General features: G+C 44.0%; 1 protein-coding gene across 5 annotated transcripts in view; it reads right to left on the reverse strand.

The window, feature by feature from the left end:
- Positions 1 to 462: 462 nt before the first annotated feature.
- Positions 463 to 23,258, reverse strand: part of CERS6 (ceramide synthase 6) — a 338,155-nt gene continuing 315,359 nt past the window's right edge. For 4 of the 5 annotated variants that reach the window (XM_017343213.4, XM_089328244.1, XM_089328243.1 and 1 more), the window contains 3 exons: positions 9,400 to 9,556; positions 8,796 to 8,819; positions 463 to 6,091 (listed from right to left, as the gene is read on the reverse strand). In XM_017343213.4, the coding sequence (XP_017198702.2) occupies positions 5,939 to 6,091; positions 8,796 to 8,819; positions 9,400 to 9,556 (334 nt within the window). In that variant the 3' untranslated portion in view covers positions 463 to 5,938. The remainder of the gene's footprint in view (positions 6,092 to 8,795; positions 8,820 to 9,399; positions 9,557 to 23,258) is intronic. The other variant, XM_051848533.3, reaches the window with a different exon arrangement.

The raw sequence follows: 23,258 nt of genomic DNA on the forward strand, positions 1-23,258 counted from the left end.
ACCCCCTAAATGGCCGCTACCAATGGTGCACTGCGCAGATCCAAAGCCAGGAGCCAGGTGCTTCCTCCTGGTCTCCCATGGGGTGCAGGGCCCAAGCACTTGGGCCATCTTCCACTGCACTCCTGGGCCACAGCAGAGAGCTGGCCTGGAAGGGGGGCAACCGGGACAGAATCCGGTGCCCCGACCGGGACTAGAACCTAGTGTGCCGGTGCTGCAGGCAGAGGATTAGCCTAGTGAGCCACGGTGCCAGGCAACCCATATTTCTTGATATTTGAAGACCTACCATGGAATATAATGAACTAATAACTTTATGTTCTCAGTGATCATGGTGACACTGGGGTTTGAGGAGTTTGTAAGAAGTAACTGGGATGAGGTGAGCACTGCAAGAATTTCACCCAGGAAGGTGTGCTGAGTCCTCAACAAGAGCTGTTCACTGCCAGAGCCAAGGCCACTGAGACAGCATTCTTTAATACTTATCTTTATTATGAAAGTGTTTCCAAAGTCAAATGATCCTTAGAATAATGATTGCTTCCAGAGATCAAGAATGAATAATTATACTTCCATATAAAAATCAGCAAAACACAGTAACAATACACAAAATAATTCTAATCGGCTAACAGTACATCATTTCACTTCCAACAGAGATGCTCAAGGACTGAATTGTCTTAAGAAAACAAGTGGATTTGTCACCTCTCCTATTTCTCACTGCAAATTGAAAAAAAAAAAAAAAATCAAATCCAACATCTAACCACCACCTTCTTCCCTGACAACAAATGGTGTGGAGGTGTATGACCATGAGGTGGGCAAAGAGTTGATAGAAATCATGAGTTTTGGGGCCTTAGGAAACTTCGGGAAATCAAGGGTGTGTGTGTGTGTGTGTGTGTGTGTGTGTGTGTATGGGCGGGTGTTTTCCATATGTGACACAACGGAGCTCCAAATTAAAGTTCCAGAATCACCACTTCATTTTTTTAATTAGAGAGCTCATTTCTTCTTTACAAATTCCAAAGGGAAGCCTCACCATGACAATTAAAAAAATTATTGTTGATTAAAAAAAGGAGAAAATAATCCCAGTGACATCTAACTTTTCACTGTAAACAGAAACCATTCCAGCAGCTGCCGTTCCCTGGTGTCCAGGCCCTGCAGCAGGAGCGGAAGCCAAGGTCTCACTGACCTGGGCAGGAAAACACTCTCGGGCACAGTGTTTCTTTCAGAAACACGGCCTGCATGGCTGATCCAGAGGCTACTGGGAAATCCATCACAGCAAAATGGCAACATCCCGGTTTTCCTTGACCAGGAGGCTGAAAGGAAGGTGAGTGGGTGAGATTAAAAAAAAGGTCCAAGGCTGATGATCCCAGCCACCCTTGCCTGGGCAGTGCCCTGTGCTGTCCTGCTGCTGAGATCCAGTATTTGTGTGTTCTGGTGGGCTCTTGCCTCGTGATGTTGTAAATGCTTTCCTTTCGAGCGCCTTAGGAGTAGACTCAACTGGGAAATACCTGGAAAAGACCAAGGTTCTCCTTTGGGTGTTTACAGATCTTATTAATGATATTTACGATGCTTTGCGTTCTCTAATTTAATTGTCTCCTTGAAAACGAGCAACAGCTACCCTACCTCTGTGAACTGGAGGACTTCCCACAGCATCCAGGATAGGGTTCCTCAGCATCTACGAAGTGCCCCCTAGGGGAGGGGAAGGGACACTGCACACAAAAGCAAATGAACTAAAACATGGCAGGTGAACCAGTGCTAATGTGTTAATTTTAAGAGTGGCACAATTTCATTTTACCAAGAGAAATCTAAATGGTCTCTGGAGACAATATCTTCAATTAGAAAAAGTATCTTTCTTCATTTTTGTCAAGAACTTGTTTATGATTACTGAGCTATTTATGATTATTTTTCCATAGATAGGATTTTGGACAGCAGTAACTGTACAATAACTAAAGCTCACTTAATTTTCTCTCTCCATGTGGATTATGTAGGCCTTGCAAGAGCCACATAATCACTTTCCTATCAGACTGACTTGGATCCAATTTGATTTTTTCTTACTTGGATGTTAGAAACCCTTCAGAGCTACTACTATTTACTCACAAAGCAGAATCAGCGATCAAGAGAAAAAAGGTAGCCAAGTAGAACCTTAAAACTGCATATGCCACATGAAATGTAAACATTTAATCTTTATTTCCCAAGGATTTCTTGAAGCTTCTTTGGATATAATGACATCACACATAGTGAGAAAGAGAATCTTTAACACCTTTGGAATTATTCAGTATACTTTTCTTCAAATTAAAAAAAAAAGTCAAATATTCTGGCAACTTTGGCATTAAGATTTCCAAAAAAGGACCAAAAATAATTATTTCAAAAATCATGAACAGACTGGGGACAATCACAGGTATCTATAAAGTTCTCTCTAGAGAACAGTTGGCTCTTCAGCAAAATCTTGGGTAAGCTGAAATACAATCTCACTTTTTACTTAGCCCCAATAACAACGAGGTTGTTAGACAAAGTGGACAAGTCAGGCCCTTTCTATGCAAGATGAAGGCGTTCAGTTTGCTTGGATACTTAGAATGGGAGGTTGGCAACACAACGGGACACTGTGAGGGTCAGCCACCAAGTGGCCTACAGGTGAACTCATGTGATGCTCCTTCCTGCCCGCCTTTCCTGCCTCCTTCACCTTTCCCAGATGCTGGGGCGTTACGTGACGGCATCTCAGGACACCTTTTGCCTGGCTGCCCAGCAAGAGTGGCGTGTCACTAAACCCTGCGGTGAGGCGGCAATCGTAGGCATTTTTATAACACAGACTCGAATAATCCAAAATACTGATCGGCGCTCCCCCACTGTCAACACCCATGGCACTGCATTTGGACATGTGAACTGTACATGGCTTCTGTGCTGCCCTTGGGTGCCCTGTGACCTAGACTCCACCGCGTCCAGCTCTGCGGCTAGGAGGCGGAGGGGTTCCACCACTCTCGGCTGTGTGAGGGGCAGGAACAGGCAGGATGCTAAACAGTGAGAGTGAGAGACAGAGAAATGTCTCAGGCCACGGTGGATGGATTTCATGAAAAGAAGGTGGAGAAGGATGAGTCAGTGATATTTTGGCTTTATCACGTTTTTGGAGAAACATACATATACATACACAGTCACATATTTTTATATCATTTATTGACCTGAGGCCAAATTCTACTTAGTTTTCTACTTCTCCCCCAACTAAGAAATCCAGAGAAGCTATAACTTTGGAGAAGAAAGCATTGCTTTCCTGGACTCTATTCTACAGACCCCTTTTACCCTGGGAAGGTTTGAACGTGACCGGAAGGAAGGAGGTATCCACACAGGCTAAATTACTGAATGAGAAACAGCACTCCCACTAACTACAGCTGCACTGACAAAACACACTTCCAACGCTATGGTGTGGCCTGGCACAAGCGGAACATCAGACCCCTCACCTCTGTTTCTCTCTCAGCCTTAGCAGCCCACCAAGGGAGAGCAGTGGATAGCGATATACTACTCTACTAAAGAGCCTACAGACTCCATTTTGATTAGCCAGAAAGAACTCTTTGCTCTAAAATATAAAATGAACTAAAAATCTGTAGGGATGTAGAGGGCGGTGTTAAATGACTGCCTGCAGCCAGAGAGGTTGCACACACACCCAGTCCTTCTAAGCTACTTCTGCGAAAAACAAAACAGTGTTTGGATTTGCCTTTGCTAGTGACAGGCTCAATTCACTGCACATCATGCACTTCTTCTAACCTTAACTTTAGGAGCTGGTCCTTCTGATGGGACGTTCCTGGGCCAGTGTCATGTGACCCCAACAGCGCCACCCTGTGGCCCTCTCCTCATGTCACCTGCTGCTAAGACCTGAACCCGACGCCAAAGTGAGACAAATATGTTCCCTGTGTTAGTTGATACAGAGTGGAGCTCTCACCTCAAAATCTGCAGCCAAAATATGCTTGCTATTACTTTTTATATAGCTGCATTTTAACAGATGTTCTGGTGACTAACAAGTATTTTTAAGGTTTAAAGACTGGTCTCACAGACTCAACCATGCACAAGCTACGCTCTCAGACACACGCCTGTCTTGTGAAATAAAAATAATACATTTCTACCAGCAGAACTAGTTGCATTGTTTTCTCAATAAATAAGCAGATTTTCAAGCCTCTTCCCTCTGCTCTGGGCTATAGCAGAAACATACTATTTTGTAAGTAGGTGCAGAAAGATTTAATATTACTGCGAGTTTTGGTTTGGGAACATTCCTTTAACTACTAACTTACAGGTTGAAAACTGTGGGCACAAAGCTGTATTTTAATTTTTTTTTCAAAACACAGAATTGACTGTGACCGGCTCTGAGCAGGACAGAAAGTACTCTCTGCATTTTGCTGCTGTATTCACCGAGCTCTCATCCACACATTTTTGTTTTTGCATTTGTATCCTGGACCCCTGTTTTAGGCAATGGTCTTTTTGATCTGTAACCCCACTTCCCTCCCTCTTATGAAAAGTTGGAAGAAAAGATAAAATCTTTGGCTTACATATGTAGTTTTCTTATCTGCATATCAATAACTGCCATGGAGAAGACAGGGAAACACATTCTCCAGTCATTTTGCTCATTCCTGTACTGCCATTGTCCAATAGAATTTTTGTTGTTTCTCTAGGAATAGATCCATTTGGAAAAGAACTCTTGGAAATCAAGTAAGCTTTCACAGAAGCACACAAAAGACTGGGAGCCCAACACTGCTCCGTTCTCAGTGAGGAGAGTCATTCTGGGACGTGCTTAAGGGGAGAAGCAATCGGTGAAAGAGTCTTCATCCCACTGGCTTTACTGGCAAAGCTGAAACCTCAAGATCAAATACTAGATAGGGTTTTTCCTTGAAAAGCAGTTGCAACAAAGTACCTTGCACTGGAGATGATCTTGGCTAACTCTTGAAAGAGTACTTCTTTTCCATCAAAACACACTTTGCTTCGTGTGTGTGTGTGTGTGTGTGTGTGTGTGTGAAGGAGACCAGAGAAAACTGCTACTTACAGGGTTAGTGGGAAAACCTTGAAAATCAGCTGTTCTCTTTACCTTATTCCCAGAATACAATGCCAATCCCCAGTATCAAAGTGATTTCTTTGTATATAACCATGAACTTACACTAGTATTTTCCTTTAGAGATGGAGTACTGACCCCATCAGAGAATTAAAAAACAAACAAACAACAACAACAACAAAAAACCCAAAAAACAACTTTCTGCAATCTACAAGGTTATGCCCCAACCAGCCACCATACTCACTGAAGTCATCTTGGCTGTGTGCATGAGGAAAGAAGTGTATTCCAAAGCAGGTTCGTACCAAAAAATTCTTCTAGTAACTGTCCTCTTTCATCTGAACTGCTAACTGACCATGAAGAGTGACAATTAAGAAATCAAGTCCATCCTGCCTAATTTTTACATGGGGAGAATGGCCACTGCTGTAGAGGCAGTTTCAGATGGGTACTGTTAACACAAAGAAAGCAGAGCTATTCAGAGAGCCATGAGAATCTCGCACTGGTTGTGCCTGCTCTAAGTGCCAAGTCAAGCTGATGCTCCTAGCACTCCGGACAACAGCAACAGAAAGGGGTGGAAGCAGACAAGCATCTCCTCCACTGCCAGGAACCCAGAGAGTAGAAGGAGTGAGGAAACCCTCTTTTGTCCACAGATTTACAAACAAATACAAAAAATAAATAATATTCTATGACAGTACAAATGCAAATACTGTTCCCTTGTGTCAGTTACATACAGCATGCCTACATATAGAGAATGGTAATTCTTCGTCATTCACAGACAGGACATATGGCAGTGCACTATTCAAAATGCTTTGATAATCCTAATTTTTGTTTCTGGTGCTGAGATATTATGAAAGGAACTGCATTTGCAATTTATTAAATACTTCCAGGAACAAATAGTTCACTTTGTTCGGGACTTGGAGTTTTGAGTAATTAATCATCCACGGAGCAAGGACCGGTCAGGAGATAGCCATTGGTACCACTGGTCCCATTGGTGGCTGTCGCAGCATGCGGGGTCTTCCCTGGAAGTTCTGAGTCCTCCTCATCTGAGCTGGACTCAATGTCACTTCGGTCATCCTTGGACACCTGTGGGATACAAGAAGGTGTGCGTAAACAGCTCCTAAGGAGTCATAGGAATGGCATGCTCAGAAGCACATGCAACCGTATAGGAAGCTAAACTAACCCAAGTGTTAAAAAACTAAAGAACATTAAGAATATCAGCACAGCTACCATAGCTATACGCTTCCCTTCACTGGAAAGACACCCTTCGGGTGACAAAGTCAGTTGTGACAGAATCTAAGTGGCATCACGGAAGGCTGAATGTGCTGACTTCTTTAAGGTACACTTTGATATTCAGAACGTACTAGACCATGAATCCCACTCTTTTTCTTGTGCTACAGCAGTGGCATTATAGGAATGGGTACAAGTGGATCAATGAACTCTCTGACCGTCACTTTCTCCTTGAGAATTATTTAAAGTCAGCTCCTAGTTAATCACATTAATGGAGATTTTACTAGCTCAGATTGTTAAAAAAAAAGTCATTTCTATTTGACTTTGTAATGCATTGTTTTATGATTTGACATTTGTATGTCTGCTAAATTAATTAGAAATCGTGTTTTATACAAGCAGATCACATAACAAGCAATGGCAAGTAACATTTTCAGAACCTGCTGGGTGAGATGTAAAATCTACTGATGGGATCATTAAGAATTGGCTCCCGGCCGGCGCCGCGGCTCACTAGGCTAATCCTCCGCCTAGCGGCGCCGGCACACCGGGTTCTAGTCCCGGTCGGGGCGCCGGATTCTGTCCCGGTTGCCCCTCTTCCAGGCCAGCCCTCTGCTGTGGCCAGGGAGTGCAGTGGAGGATGGCCCAGGTGCTTGGGCCCTGCACCCCATGGGAGACCAGGAAAAGCACCTGGCTCCTGGCTCCTGCCATCGGATCAGCGCGGTGCGCCGGCCGCAGCGCGCCGGCCGCGGCGGCCATTGGAGGGTGAACCAACGGCAAAGGAAGACCTTTCTCTCTGTCTCTCTCTCTCACTGTCCACTCTGCCTGTCAAAAAAAAAAAAAAAAAAAAAAAGAATTGGCTCCCATCTTGCCAATTTCTCCAATCCTCTATTCAGTCTCATTAAGTAATGAAAATGGTAAAATAAGGCACCAGGGTATAAATCTATACATTGTCTTAAAGGATGAAAACACTCTTACTAACTAGCAAGAAAGTAATTTTAGGGGAAATTAAATAGCTTGAATCTCCAGCTCTGTAATTCTAAATTATATGGTCATCATTTTTAAGGTCGTCAAATAACTGAGCACCATTTACTTATTTTTTTTTTCTTTCAGTGGGGGTGGCACCTAGTCATAGACAACTCCACAGTCAAGTCTCCTGTGATTCTCCAGGGAGTGGGGTTGGAGAGGCAGGCACAGACTCCTGGGAGGTCTACCAAAACTAGCTGGGGACTTCCCCCACCCCTGCAATGTGCCACCACCACACACCAACTTGAGAATCCTAGAATCCACCCCCAAAATCATTACTGTGAGAGAAATGTCATCTCTCAGGTGGGTGGGGACAAGAGAAAGAGAAACTAGAAGTATTGCTCCACTCCAGCCAGTGATGGAGGAAATATCCTAACACTGAACCCCACTGCAATGGTTCTTTAGATGAGGCTGGACTCACAGAAACATCTCCAAAGTGACTGGACGATAAGGGTTCTTTAATGTGGAAAACATGGGTCACAAAGACAGCATTCCAATAAAGCTCCACTATGTTTGTAAGACCATTAGTCACAAATTAAGCTGCTCACAGTAAACTCCCAGTTCCAGCAAGTGACTGGTTTACAGTCACATGCTCCGTAAGATGATTATCAATTGCATTTTGAAAATCTATACTTATGTTACCTTCAAAGAAAGGACAATGTCTATCTTCTAAGATCTCCAAATAACCCACAGGAAAACAACTCAAGGGTACGGTGAATCTTACTATCCTACGTGGGAGCTGCAGCGGCAGTTACAACATTCTGAAGCCAGAAATCTGGAATGAAGTGCAGATCGTCTGTTGGTAAAGCTGAAGCAATGAGCTGGGAGAAGTCAGTAAGTCTGGTGGACATAGCAGGGCAATACGACTGCAGGGGATGCAATCCACAGCACCCTTGCATCTTGAGTTATTGTCATTCTTACAACAATGTGCACACTGACTTAATCTGCATCCAAATGAGGATCAGAAAATTTCAAATAAAATGCATGTTCATGTGAAAGAGGAAGAGGTCACATAGACAAAGGAACTTTAGCTTCTAAACAATTAACTGTTCAAAAGATTTTGGCTTGATATAGGAGCTGATGCTGAGAATTGGCTTCTTGGGACATGACCGTAGGTCTCAACTTCCCCTGTGAGAGGGCGGCCAGGGTCACGTGCTACCCTGGGGCCCTGGACAGAAGAGGCCAACAGCTGATGCCCAGGGTTCCATTCTGCAGGCACTGATTCTCTCCTCTTCCCTGCAACTCCTTCTGTCTCCCATACTTGCCTTTGGTCTGTTTCTGTCTTTTAGGAACATAGTAACCAACAGTGAAGGAACCTCTTCTTCTCTGATGGATCATGCAAAACTTAGCAGAATACAAGCTTGCACAGAAGGGCAGCAACAGCGATTCCTAGCATCCTTTGCAGCTAACAGAAACTAGAGCCTCCAGACAGTGCCAACGGATTAGACAGAACAACAGGAAGGGGGAAAAAGCGTTTGAGTGGCCCTCCAACAGGCAAGTGGCACCCAGGACAAGGATAGTGAGCGTAAGAAAAACTTACATGTAAGGGGTTCCACTTCCCAGCCTTCCAGGGGGGCAGAAGGAAGAGAACAAACAATGAATATAAGAAACTGTCACAGAGAACGAGCTGGAAAAGTCACTCTCTATACAGAGGGGCTGGGGCGCAGCAAGCTTTCTTCAGATCAGCCTCATGAGACTATTTTAAACCACAGAGATTGGAACACATTTTTGCTGGAAAAGTCATGAATGCATTTATTCAATTTGAGAGAAAGGGTTGTTTAAATGGACAGACTGTACCAAGCAACCCTTATCATAAAAGGAAGTCATTACATTTCTGTCAGTATGAATATAATCAGAGAAGGACCAGGGGAAATACAGAGAGGAAGCAAAAGAATACAATAAATAAAATATCATCATTACATATGCAGATCACTCAGCATCATCAGCAGCAAAGCAATATTGACAACTAAAAAATGAGCCAAGGAGAAGAAAACGAAAATTTGCTTTGTGTTTCTAGGTGGCTTTTGCTCAACTTTGGAAAAAAAAAATACCAGTTTTTATGACATCTAAAATAATAAATAGTTGATTCAGAGGAACCAAAACAATTTTCCTGGACATATTGAAAAGTACGCGTTTTAGCTTACCTTGCCTTTTGAAACAGCTTTGCAAGCTATTTTGACAATCAAGTAAGACCAGAAGCAGTTCAACCCTTGTATTAGCAACAGCAGGAGGTTAAAAACCCACCAGGAAGGGTAAGGTCCAACGATCTCCCAGCTTTCAAATAATGTGGTATTTAACACCCTAAGGAGAAGAAGAAAGTAATTACCCAACACAGCACTTGGCTTTCAAAAGGAGGCAGGCTACTTCCCGGAAGTTTCAGGTCAACAACATTGCTTTAGTACGCCTTTCTGGGGAGGACGGTAAGAGCTGAGCAGGCACGCAGAGGCGGCACCACCTGAAACTGTCTTGAGGCCATGGCCCTCATTTCGAGTCTAGCGCACAGTACAGCCTTCGCTATGCACTGGTTAAAAGCCGCAGAATTCACACACAAAGCTTGCCGTCTCCACCATTTTTAAGTGTGCAGCTCAGTGACATTAAGAACATCCATGTTCTTGTACAACCATCACCACCTTTCACCCTCAGGAGTCCTCTCCTGCAGAACTGGGCATCTGGACCCATTAAACAACTTCCCATCCTTTCTGTGCCCAGAAACCACCACTCTGCTCCTTGTCTCCATGTACTGGACTACTCTAGGTATCTCACCTAAGTGGGTCATCTATTATTTGTCCTTTTTTGGCTGCCTGATTTCACTGAGCACAAGGTCCTCAAAGTGAACACTTTCTAATTTTAAATGAGTTAGGCTTGCCGATGCTCATCATGCTATTGGGGTAAAGCGGTCTGTCAGTCCTACGCTAGTGGTATTGCTTGGCTACTGCATTAGGTGTATACACCACATTCTGCTTATCCATTCATCCACTGAGACACCTGGGTTGTTTCCATTTTGTGGCTATTGCAAATAATGCTGCTATGAGTACAGATGTACAAATATCTCTGCAACTAAGCATCTTCTGGGTATACACCCCCAAAGTGGAATTGCTCATTGCATAGCTTTCCCTTCATTTTTGTTGTTATTTCTTCCATTTTCATTTTCTTTTGGTTGTGAATCTATATTGAACTACTTGTTAAAAGTTCTGCCCGGTCTTTGAAGTTGCTTTAGTACTTTAAATAAGTATGAAAAATACCATTCAATAAGGTTGCATCTGGAAGAAAGTAATTCCAGAAACACGAGTCAAGTACAAACTGTAAGCCTGGCGGAGTGAGAAGCACAGGGGGCCTTACGCTATATCTATGTGCTAGGGGAACTGTGAATTTTGTGAGGGTTCCCCTCTGAAAGAATGGCAATTGATATATATATATATATATATAATTGATATATATAATTGATATATATATATATATAATTTTGAAGTGATGAAGTACCACAAGGATTTTTTAATGAAAGGTATTAGAGGATAATGAATATATTTACTTTTTTTTTCTTATTTTATTGTTTTCAATAATGTAATGCCATGTAATATCTGCCCACCTTTATGAGGCACAGTACAACTTTAGCAAATGCATACAGTGTAAACTGAGGAAATAAGACAGTAGCAGCCCTTCCTCCCCAACCTTCCTCCATGTGTGGAGCCTCCAGTGCCTCTCCCTCCAGTTTTGTACCCAGTGTATTATATCTTAGTGTGAGCTCCAGTTGCCTTGCTGTGCTGTGGAACACTGCATTTAGTGTTAAGTGTATGTACTTCAGTCCAGAAAATTGGTTGAAGTAACTGGTTCTCTGTAATCCATGCTCAGAACCAGAATGGGATGGCCAGCTGTGGCAGCGAGACCAAGGCTGGTTTAGTGCTTTGTTCCGGTCTCTGCTTGTGTCTGCACCTGGGCCTGGGGAAGCTGACCCATGCATGTCTAGGTGGACAACACACAGTGGATAAGTGGGGGAGAAGAAAATCTCTCCAATTTAAGATACAGACCACTCACACAAGAAGAAAAGACAAATAACACAGGGAGTGTTAAAATAAGAAACAGGACGATGAGTGCTTTGAGAGAGATTACGGACCTGGTGAGTTCACAAAAGCAAAAGAAAATGTTTACTGCAGTTAAGAGGATAAAAAAAAGACAATGAAAAAGGGACCTGAATAGATTCCTTATTCTCAAGTTCAGCTTTCCCTGTTATAAACTAGAATGAGGCTGGGAGAGTTTGTCTTTAATCTTGTCTCTAAAACAATACACAATGAGCATATATGTTAAGATCCTTAAAAAAAAAATTGTGTGTAATCAAATTTGACAACTCATTGAAAATATCATATCCCAAGGAGGAGTATTATTCACTGGAAAAGGGGACTCATTTTAGAAAATCTATTAACATAAGATACCACAGTTATTGGCCAAATTGGAACAAATCTAATTATTTTAATGACATCAAAGACATTTGGTAATGTTTGATTTCCCATTACTGATATTAAAATTTTATTTATTTATTTATAATTTATTTGAAAGACAGAGACAGAGATCTTCTAACTGCCAGTTTATTCCCCAAATGTCTGCAACAGCAGGGGCTGGGGCTGGAGCCAGGTCAGGCCAAAGCCAGGAGCTCAGAGCTCAATCTGGGTCTCACATGTGTGGCAGGCACCTAAGTACTTGAGGCAACACCTGCTGTCTGTCTCCCAGGGTGTGATTAGCAGAGCTGAAGTGGAAGCAGAGCTATGACTAGAATATAGGTACACAGATCTGGGATGTGGGCATTCCAAATGGCGTCTTAATGCAGTACCAAATGCCCATCCCTGATATTCAAAAAACAGAACTATTTGGATTTATTATGATTTAACCCTCTTAAATTAGTACATCATTAATGAACACCTGAGTGACTTCCATTAAAGTCAAGAAGAAACCATGAATTGCTAGTCTTTCCATTATTATTTAATATTACTTTGGCAATTCTAGTCATTGAGTATGGCAGAAAGTTAAAGGCTTAATTTGAAATACATAAACATTAAATGTCTACAGATTTTTAAAGTAGAAAACAAGGGGCTGGTGTGTGGCATAGTGGGCAAATCCACGAATTGCCCCATCAACATTCCATATGCATGCCAGTTTGAGTCCTGGCTGCTCTACTTTGTCTTTTTTTTTTTAAGATTTTATTTATTTATTTTATTTGAGAAACCAAGTTACAGACAGAGGGAGAGACAGAGACAAAGGTCTTCCAATGGCTGGCTCACTCACTAAACAGTTGCAAGGCCTGAGGAGGGCTGATCTGAAGCCAGGAGCCAGAAGCTTTTTCTGGGTCTCCCACATAGGGGCAGGGGCCCAAGGACTTGGGCCATCTTCTACTGATTTCCCAGGTTAAAGCAGAGAGCTGGATCGTGCTCCACTTCTGATCCAGTTCCCTGCTAATGCACCAGGGAAAGGCATTGCGGCCATTTGGGGAGTGAACCAGCGGATGGAAGTCCTCTTCTTCTCTCTCTACCTCTGCCTCTGTAACTCTGCCTTTCAAATAAATACATAGATCTTTAAAAAAGAAATATCTAACCATATTATGCTGTGTATATTTATATATTGTCCCACCAGCAGATGGAAGACTTCACTGTCTCCCTGTCTCTACCTCTCCTGTAACTCTTTAAAAAATTAAAAAAAAAATCCTAAAAAAAGGGGTTGTCAAGGGTTTCACTTGAACAGAAAGAGGTCTGTATAAACAGCAACAATGACTGCACGGTGCTATTCATTATAAATTAGCCTGTACAGCCTTTATTCATTACAAATTTGCCTTAGGGTAGGCACTAGGACTGATGCTATAACTTGGCTTAGTTTGAAGGATGTCAGAACGGTTGCTAGTGACATGGCGTTCACATTTATTTCTGAAACGCTACATCAGAATTCATAGGCTTTGTCATGGCAATCAGTGGTACCTTTGAGCTGCCACTCAAAAGTAACGGCACCTCTCTGAAAACGGAGTTGGCTGCCTATATACACTGCGGAAAATACGATCAATGCACCAAATAGCCATATCTCCTAGTTGAGAGGCTAAGCAAGAACAAAATTGTACTAGGAATTTTGACTGGGGAAAGAGATAACATTATTTCCCTTGGACTTTGAAAAACAGTAAACCCCTTCAAACACAGCAGTATTTCTGTAGAGGAAACTGCCCCCTTTTTGGGTAAACTATTAAATTGATGATTACAGGAGTTTATTTTTTGGGAGATCAGGGTTAGGAAGAAACGTGTTACTGATGCTACTGTAAGTTGCTGGTGTAGAATTCAGGGCAGTGGCTACCTCTGAGAGAGGACTGACCAGGATGTGGGGTGAGTAAGACTGCTGGATGCTGGAAACTTCTATGTCTCAGGTGATGACTTCATGAGTTGCACATATGTAAAACTTCATACAAGTAGAAGTTGAGCCAGCTGTGCACTATATTGAACGCATTAATTCTACCTTAGTAAATGAAAATGGAAGAAAATACCCTGTGGGGCAGATGAAACGCATATGTACTCACACCTTCTGACTTGAATGATTACTGTAACATCAGCGTTTCCCCCCACAATAATTTGTATTCCATCTACAGCCTCTAAGAAAATAATAATTTTTCCTCCAAATAATAGTTACCCTACAGTATCAAACCTCTGCTATGCAAGGAAATAAAGGGAACGAGGTCATTTTTCTCTGCATTAACGTTAGGCTCACTGACCACTAGATGGCACATCGTGCACACACAAAGCATGCCGCAATGGGTCTATTCTGCCAGAACCTTTGCCAAAGGTGAGTCCCGGCACATGTCAGTTGATCTCTTCCTCCCACCAATCCCATTAAACAATGAAACAAAGGGGCTCCAGTCTGAGCATTTTTTCTTTTTGTGTGACTCTTGGCAGAAACGGATTCCTGTAGGGCAACAGCGGGACTCCTTGCAATTCACTGGTGATGTGCAGGTGCACGTGTTACCGCCCCAATAGCTTAGCCCTGATGGCTTATTTTAATGGATATCTAATGAATCATAACAATTTCATGTGGCGATGCCCTATGGTTTACTTTTGCTCATTCTTACCTTTTATGGATTCTTCATCTTACATGTAATTATCACAGAAATATTACAAGGATACATTCATATGGAAAAGCTCACAACCGTTTTTTATTAAGCAAAGAAAATACAGCACTGCCTCATTTTAATAAGATATTTAAGACAGTAGTCACGTGCATTCTGAGCATCAGTGTGACTTGATGTATTCTGCTTTTCCTGTCCCAGGATGGAGGAGTCTCACTTAGCACAGTGTAAAAATCACTACTGGAATTTCATTTATCCAAAACTACCTCCAGTGCTTAATCTCTTCATTCTTATTGTGGCTTCCAGGTGAGAGTTTAAATTTGTTATCTTTAATACACAAAATTAGGTGAACACTCGCACTCAGTCCTATACATCTCCTGGCTAAGTGAGACACCAGTTAAGATGCCTGCACCACACTGCAGTGCCTGGGTGCAATACCCGCCTCTGGCTCCTGACTCCAGCTTCTTGCTACTGCAGCTTCTGGGAAGCAGTGGTGATGGCTCAAGTAATTGGGTTCCTGCCTCCCACACTGGGGGGCGGGGCATGGATTGAATTCACAGTTGATAGCTTCAGTCTCAGCTATCTGGACATTTGGGGAGTGAGCCAGCTGATGGTGCTTTCTCTCACTCTCTTTCTTTTCTCTGCCTGTCAAATTTTAAAATTTCAAGTCAAATACAGTACTTTACTGACATACAGGCAGGAATGCTTAGTGGTAATTGATCTCATTGTATAAGTGAATTTACAGGTACGTGTCTTTGATGGGGGCATGGCAAGCGACCACAAGCTTTGCCTCTGTCCCTGGACTCTTCTCCACCCACGAGAAAATTCCATCTTCATCTCAGGTTGCACGCTTCTAGAACAATCTATATACAAACCACCACAATGTCCTGGTCAATCCTCCTTCAAAGAAAACTCTTTCCAGAGAGGGGGAAGATTTCTTCTCTGGGAAACAGTCAGAGTTAGGGCCTCACCTTGAGGACTGCCAGTGAAGATAATGCCAACGAAATACAGAATGTGCTCTGGGGTAAAAAACTAGGGTGCTCTTTACTTCCGAGCTTTTGAATGGTTTTGACTTTGCTCACCCAGACAGACCTCAACATACAGCCTATACATGCATCTGAACTCCACAGAACAAATAAAGAGTGGACTCTACTTAAAGATTCCCAATAACCTACTAGCATGTTTTGCCTGTTTTAAAGTAGATTCCTTGGGCTAGTGCTGTGGTGCAGTGGGTTAAGGCCCTGGCCTGCAGTGCTGGCATCCCACATGGGCACTGGTTCCAGTGCTAGCTGCTCCATTTCCCATCAAGCTCTCTGCTGTGGCCTGGGAAGGCAGTAGAAGGTGGTCCAAGTGCTTGGGCCCCTGCACCCACATGGGAGACCTGGAAGAAGCTCCTGGCTCCTGGCTCCTGGCTCCTGGCTTTGGATCAGCTCAGCTCTAGCTGTTGCAGTCATTTGGTGAATGAACCAGCGGATGGAAAACCTTTCTCTCTTTCTGGCTCTACCTCTCTCTGTAATTCCATCTTTCAAATAAATAAAATAAATCCTTAAAAAGAAAAGTAGGTTCCTATAAAAATACATCTAAAATTTACTCTGAACAGAAACTATATACACTTAAAAGCTGAAAGTCAAGTGATCAATTCACTATTGCAAGCAACTCTCTTTACACTATTTTTATATATGTTAATAAAAGCTCCAGGTCTAAATATCACCTTGGTCAAGTACTGGTCAGTCAAAATAGCTACAAGGCTAAAAATCTTGTACCAAGACAGCCATACACACAGCTAGGATTTCTTTCAACATGGGTACTGTTCCAAGTTCCTTGTCTGGGGAGGAGAGAGAAGGCTGATACCAAGTTCCTTGTTTGAGGATGATAGATAAAATTGATACCAAGTTCCTTGTTTGGAGAGGACGGATGATCTTGAATAACAAATTCACTAATCTACCAATCTATGGTAAACATGGAAGCAATATCTGTACTCCTGACAGGTATTTCAACTTGAACATGGATGAAACATCCAACCTTCATTTAGCAATGGACACACTAGACTGTATTCCTATCCAAACAAGACATGACGTCAATAACTTACTTTTAAGTCATAGCCTGGCCAGACTTACCAATCAGTCTCCCTTATCATAGAAAGTTTGTAACTGGTGATTTCCTGGCTGGACAGAGGTTTTCCTCAAAATTAGTCACTGCCTTCTTGATGCCTCATTTGGTGTCTGCTCCAATCCTGAATCCCTACCCTGCCTTGCCAGCCTGTGTTCCTCATCTATAAACGGTGTCGGGGAATAGTCCACGGCGGCATTGCTAGGCAGAGGTTTTTACTTTCGGTTTTGACGGGGGGGGGGGGGGGGGGGGGCTTTCATACGGGCGGGGCTCTCCAGAGGCGGAGGGATCGAGGTTGAGGTAAACAACAAGATGGCGGCAGGACCCCCGCAGTGAGTCTGCCTGCCTGCCTGCCTGCTGTGTGACACCTCACCTGATTGGCCGAACAACGCGTGCCTTTCATGTGAACAGAGACCGGATTGGTGTGCCCGATGTATGGACTCTAGCTTGCTCCTGATTGGTCGCATTTTGTATATAAGCCGCGGGTGTAAGGAGGAAGCTCTCTTTCTCTCCTCTCCTTTCCTCCTCCCTCTGTCACGTTTACTTTCTCTAATAAAAAGTCTACTGAAGACGGATAAACGTCGTTCGTTCTTTTCTTGCCCGAGAAACCGTCGTCGCGGGCCCTGGGTTGAGTCTGCTGGCCAGACTCCCCGAGACGCTTGTGGCAAAACGGAATCCCTCTAACCAAAGCTGGTCATTCAGAACACAACCAGAGTCCAACATGCTTGTTTTCAACACTGTTTTATCTCTCTGTTGCCTATTTGCTTGTTAAGTAGACTTCTGCATGGTTCTTTTATAACTGTTCCTGAGTAATTACTATGAATTAAGCACTTTGTCAAATGTTGTATACATTGTTTCATTATGTCCCTCCAACATCTCTGTGAGATCCACATGTAGCTGCAGTACTAATGCTGCTTAATATTTATTTATTTATTTATTTTTTGACAGGCAGAGTTAGACAGTGAGAGAGACAGAGAGAAAGGTCTTCCTTCCATTGGTTCACCCCCAAAATGGTTGCTATGGCCAGCGTGCTGCACCAATCTGAAGCCAGGAGCCAGGTGCTTCTCCTGGTCTCCCATGCAGGTGCAGGGCCCAAGGACTTGGGCCATCCTCCACTGCCTTCCCGGGCCACAGCAGAGAGCTGGACTGGAAGAGGAGCAACCAGGACAGAATCCGGCACCCCAACCAGGACTAGAACCCGAGGTACTGGTGCTGCAGGCAGAGGATTAATCTAGTGAGCCACGGCGCCGGCCCACTTAATATTTATTGAGCGTTAACTTTGTGACAGGAACCTGGCTCAGGCATTCCACGTTAACTCATTTAATCCTCATGCAGTAAACCTTATTAGATAAATTCTGTTTTTCTACAGTAGGTATTGTGGCTATTCCTGTTTTTCAGGTGAAGAAATGGAATCACAGGGAGTATAAATACCATTCCCAAGGTCAACTCTAGGAGGTGGAGGGGAGCTGGGATTTGCATGTACCTGTCTGCCAGTCCAGGCCCTCCAGCGCTAATATTGTTTTGCTCACTCTACCCAGACTGCTTAACCCTTTCTTTGTTCTTCACCTTGGTGAAGCCTAGAGCCAATCTGGCACCACAGTATGATGGAGAAAATGCACAAACACAACTCTGCTTAGCATTTGTGCTTATCATTCCCTTTGGCCTGTCCTTCTCTGCTCTATTTCCTGCAATGTTTTATCTCTTAGGCTCACAAACTGGTTTCTGGTAGCCTGATACCAGGCCCTTCCTGCTTAACTGCCCCATTTGGGCTTCTTTAACTGGTTTTCCCATGTTGGCCCTCCCTTTTCCACTCAAATTCCAACAGAATTATTTCCTTCACTATGACCTTCTCATGTATATGAAAGATCTTGTTCTAAATCAACTCAGTAAATGGGATCGGCAGCCTTGTACCCCTCCCCCACCCCCCTTTTTGCCTTTCCTTTAGAAAGGTGCACCACATGCTCATCTCAATATCTTCTAGTTGAACAAAAGGTTGCACAATGCTGACTCCTGCTGGGCAAATGCCTTGGAGTCTTCCAGTTTCTAAGAGTATAAAACCACCCTCCCATCCCCCAGGGTAAGGAGGGAAGAAGAGGCTCTGAAACTTCCCCCAGCTTCTCAAGATGCCCTCTTTTTGGCTCATGTCCATTGTGGGGAACAGTCTTAGCAAGGTCAATGGCAGGCCAAGTTCTCTCGGGCCCAGGGAACAGAATGCTCACCACTTGCCATTTGTGTCCTTGCCTTTTACCCCCTTTCCCTTCCCTTGGGGATCAGAATGGTACTTTTTATAGGGATGAAAGGAAATAAAAGCTAAACACAAACCAAGTTAGAGCTCTGGTTGAGGGATTGTTTTAGTTTTGACACCCTGGGTTTAACCAAGTAACTCAAAGTGAAAAAGCCTGGTCATTGTTAGAATTCACTAAACTCACCCCCAAGGGACCCCACTGGTCTCTGACAGGTAGGTGGAGAGCCAGAGACAGGGGTATTTTCCATCCATTGCTTCACTCCCCAAATGCCACAGCTGGGGTTGGACTGGGCCTAACCCGGAAGCTATGAACTCAGCCCAGGTGTCCTACATGAGTGGCAGGGACCTAAACATTTGAGTCATCTACCACCTGCTGTGTCGCTCCCCCTCTTCGTGGAGGAACGACACAGGACCCTGCGCTGTTCTTTCTGTCTGCTCGGCCCTCCCCGGGTTTGCTGCTGGTTCTTCCCGGGTTGGCTACTATCCCTTCCACCTCCGTGGAAGGGCAGTTCCCCCTGGCCACATTCCCCACTTCCGCAGGGGAGCGGCACACCGCCGGCCGGCTCTTCTCGGGGGCTGCACAGGTGTTCCTTCAGCTAGATGTTCCCCTTAGATGTTCCCCGGTGCATGCCGTCTCTCTCCTCCTTTATAGTCCTCCTCCGCCAATCCTAACTCGGCTGCCCACACGCCGAGTATGCTGCTCTCCAATCAGGAGCAAGTCCTACAGTTTATTGGTTGAACTGGAGGCAGCTGTGCGGAAGCTGTTTACTTCTCTCCCAGCGCCATATTGTGGGAGAGCAGATGCATAGAATAAGTCTTAATTCCAGTAACTCAGTCTAGTCCAGTTTGCTCCCCACACTGCTGCCTCGGAGGGTGTGCATTAGCACAAAGCTGGAACTGGGTGTAGAGGCGGGACCTGAATGCAGGCACTCCCTCATGGGATATAGGCATCCCTAGCTGTGCATTGACTGCTGGATTCTATTGGAAGTGTTACCACACTTAAAAAAAAAATCTCTTTATTTAACTATTTCCAAGGGGCAGGTTTTGTGGAGTAAACAGTTAAGCCACAGTTTATGATGCCTGCATCCCAAATCAGTGTGCCTGAGACTGAGTCCTGGCTACTCTGTTGCAGATTCAGCTTCCTGCTAATGTGCCTGGGTAGGCAGCACAGGATCCCAAGTGCTTGGGCCCCTGCTACCCATGTGGGAGACCTGGATGGAGTTCCTGGATACTGGCTTTGGCCTGGTCCAGCCCCAGCTATTGCAGCCATTTGGAGAGTGAACCAGAGAGTGGAAGATGAATCTCAATTTCTCTTTCTCTGGTTTTCAAATTCATAAATAATCTTTAAAAAATATTTCTGGGATTTCAGCTTCTGTTTTATCTTAGAGAATTATCCCTGAAATTTTGGTAGTGCTGCTACAAAGAGAAAATGTATCACAGACCTGCAGTCTGGAGGGATACCCTGTAACATGTTATCTTTTGGCTGCAAGAGGGACACAGTAAACACACTTTCAACAAAGAGTTGTCTCTCCAGTGTGAGTCAGCATTGATAAAACTGAGTTGTAAGATGCTCAAAATCAAGGGGAAAAAACAAATACTTTTTTAAAAAAAAAAAAAAGAAAAAAAAATCCTAGGAGAGTAAATGCAGAGGTTTAGGTAAGGAAAATCTGCTCTTGCAGGCTTCACAAATTTGAAAGAAAAACAACACACATAGCACTGTGTGCACTGAATAAAAGTATATTGATCAGTGAAAACAATCATAATCATAGCATTGTGGTTAAAAAGAAATGAAATAATGTTAACTGTTGGAACGAATTCTATAGAACACAATAGATCTGCTTGGGAGTACAGACTGAAAGTAAGCTTGCTCAGAAGAGAACTGACAATATTGGCTGTTACGGTCAACTTAGAACACCCAGAGCATAGGGTCATTCTTAACTTGCTAGTTCCATGATGTTGTGAGTCTTATTTTTTCTTGTTTTTCCAAGCCTAGTTCCTCACTGACAAAATAGAAGACAGATAAGTATGAAAGTTTTCTAAGCTCTAACATAAATAGCTTTATGAATTCTTATATTTTCTGATTTATCTAAAATTTCACTGTTCTGATTTTGCCACATGCATAAGATACCCTGTATGCACAGACACATTACATTCTTCTCAAGTGAGACTTGCTTGTTTCCCTGCATTAAATCAAGGCCAAAAAATAAGAAAACCAGAGGAAAGATGTTGTTTTGTATTTTTACTTCTAGATATATGGGGAAAACGAAGTAGAAAACAAGTATAAATTCCTATCTCTAGGCAGAAATGACAAATACAAAGCCTTGAGCAAATGCGGTGTTTATGACAGCAAACCTCTGCATAGCTCTGGCTCCAGAGAACCCTGAACCTGTGCCGAACCTTAGCTCTCAGCAGCAGGGCATTTAAACCAGACTCCAGTGTCTGCGGGGACTCCTCGCTAAGTGCTCAGCCTAGGTGTGCTGCAACTGCCAGTCAGGGCCAAGCTCCCTGTCACACCGCATTCCTAGTTTCCACATGTCACCAGGCAGTCACGAATACACCAGGCTGGACTGCCGTGACAGCAGAAGTAAGGGCCCACATCTCCCCTTGCTACTGAATCCAGCCAGACTGGAAGCTACCAGCTACAGGATTGACAAGGCTGTTCTCTTTCATTTTCAACCCGTGTACACGGCTTGAGGCATGCACTATACAACTTGATACCAATGGACACATTCTAGTGTCCAACAGAAACAATATTCTTCAGTTTTCTCCTCCTATGACCAATGTATTGAATACAAAAATGACATCTTAGAAAGTTAATGAGGCTGGCGCCACGGCTCAATAGGCTAATCCTCTGCCTTACAGCGTTGGCACACCGGGTTCTAGTCCCGGTTGGGGCGCCGGATTCTGTCCCGGTTGCCCCTCTTCCTGGCCAGCCCTCTGCTGTGGCCAGGGAGTGCAGTGGAGGATGGCCCAAGTGCTTGGGCCCTGCACCCGCATGGGAGACCAGGAGAAGCACCTGGCTCCTGCCTTCGGATCAGCGCAGTGCGCCGGCCGCTGCGGCCATTGGAGGGTGAACCAACAGCAAAGGAAGACCTTTCTCTCTATCTCTCTCTCTCACTGTCCACTCTGCCTGTCAAAAAAAAAAAAAAAAAAAAAAAAAAAAGTTAATGAGATGTCTAAGTCCCTCCTCACTCACCAATGCAACTGAACTCAAGAAGAATTTTAAGGTGAATAAAATCTGGTGTCTATATACAACAAATGAATTTACATATAACAGCAGGAGAATCAGACAGTTGTACTGATTATTAAGACAGATATCAAAATAAATGTTCCAAGCAAAGGGAGCACTGTGAACAGAGGCATGTGTAAGCTAGAAAACCAAGGTTCATACACAAAGGATCACTGATATTTGAACAGGGTACCTGTAAAGTATTAGTAAAGGAAGTAAAATGAGGCGGCGCCGCGGCTCACTATGCTAATCCTCCGCCTTGCGGCGCCGGCACACCGGGTTCTAGTCCTGGTCAGGGCACCGGATTCTGTCCCGGTTGCCCCTCTTCCAGGCCAGCTCTCTGCTGTGGCCCAGGAGTGCAGTGGAGGATGCCCAAGTGCTTGGGCCCTGCACCCCATGGGAGACCAGGATAAGTACCTGGCTCCTGCCATCGGATCAGCACCGTGCACTGGCCGCAGCGCGCCAGCTGCGGTGGCCATTGGAGAGTGAACCAAGGGCAAAAAGGAAGACCTTTCTCTCTGTCTCTCTCTCTCACTGTACACTCTGCATGTCAAAAAAAAAAAAAAAAAGAAGTAAAATGAGGGGCCAGCGCTGTGGCTTAGTGGGTAAAGCCACCACCTGCAGTGGCGGCATCCCATATGGGCACTGGTTTGTATCCCAGCTGCTCCACTTCTGATCCAGCTCTCTGCTATGGCCTGAGAAAACAGCCTTGGGCCCCTGCACCTGCATGGGAGACCTGGAAGCAGCTCCTGGCTCCTGGCTTCAGATCGGCCCAGTTCCTACATTTGCAGCCAACTGGGGAGTGAACCAGCAGATGGAAGATCTCTCTCTGCCTCTCCTCTCTGTGTAACTCTGACTTTCAAATAAATAATTCTTTTTTTTTTTTTTTAAATAAAAGAAGTAATACGAGTTGGCATCATTCTGTGAAAGTTGTTTCTTGCTGGGACTGGAAGTTTGAACTTAAAAAGTTCAAGGAAAACTGCCCCTTGGAAAACCAGGAAAATCCTGGATCACCTGGGAATGGGTTTTGATTCAGGAAGAATCTTAGGGAATCTGTGTTTGGGATGGTTTCCATCAGGAGAGAGAGAGAGTAGGAGGGCACTGCAGAAATCTTGGCAGGAAGACATAAGGATCTTTGAGAAAACAATGAGGGAGAAAATAGGGCCTTTACTTGATGTAGCTGGCCTTTAGAAATGCTACCCAGTGATTACAATTCATGGAAACAAGGGCTGAAGGGAGGCGTGGGGCAGTGAGGGAGAAAGGGGGTCCTCTTCTGAGAGCAGAGTCAGGGTCTTTTTGATTTTGTTTTTTAAAGATTTATTTATTTTGCTTGGAA

Source organism: Oryctolagus cuniculus, chromosome 3 (genome assembly GCF_051225735.1).
Source record: "Oryctolagus cuniculus isolate XC-2025 breed Fujian yellow rabbit chromosome 3, ASM5122573v1, whole genome shotgun sequence".
Taxonomy (NCBI): Eukaryota; Metazoa; Chordata; class Mammalia; order Lagomorpha; family Leporidae; genus Oryctolagus; species Oryctolagus cuniculus.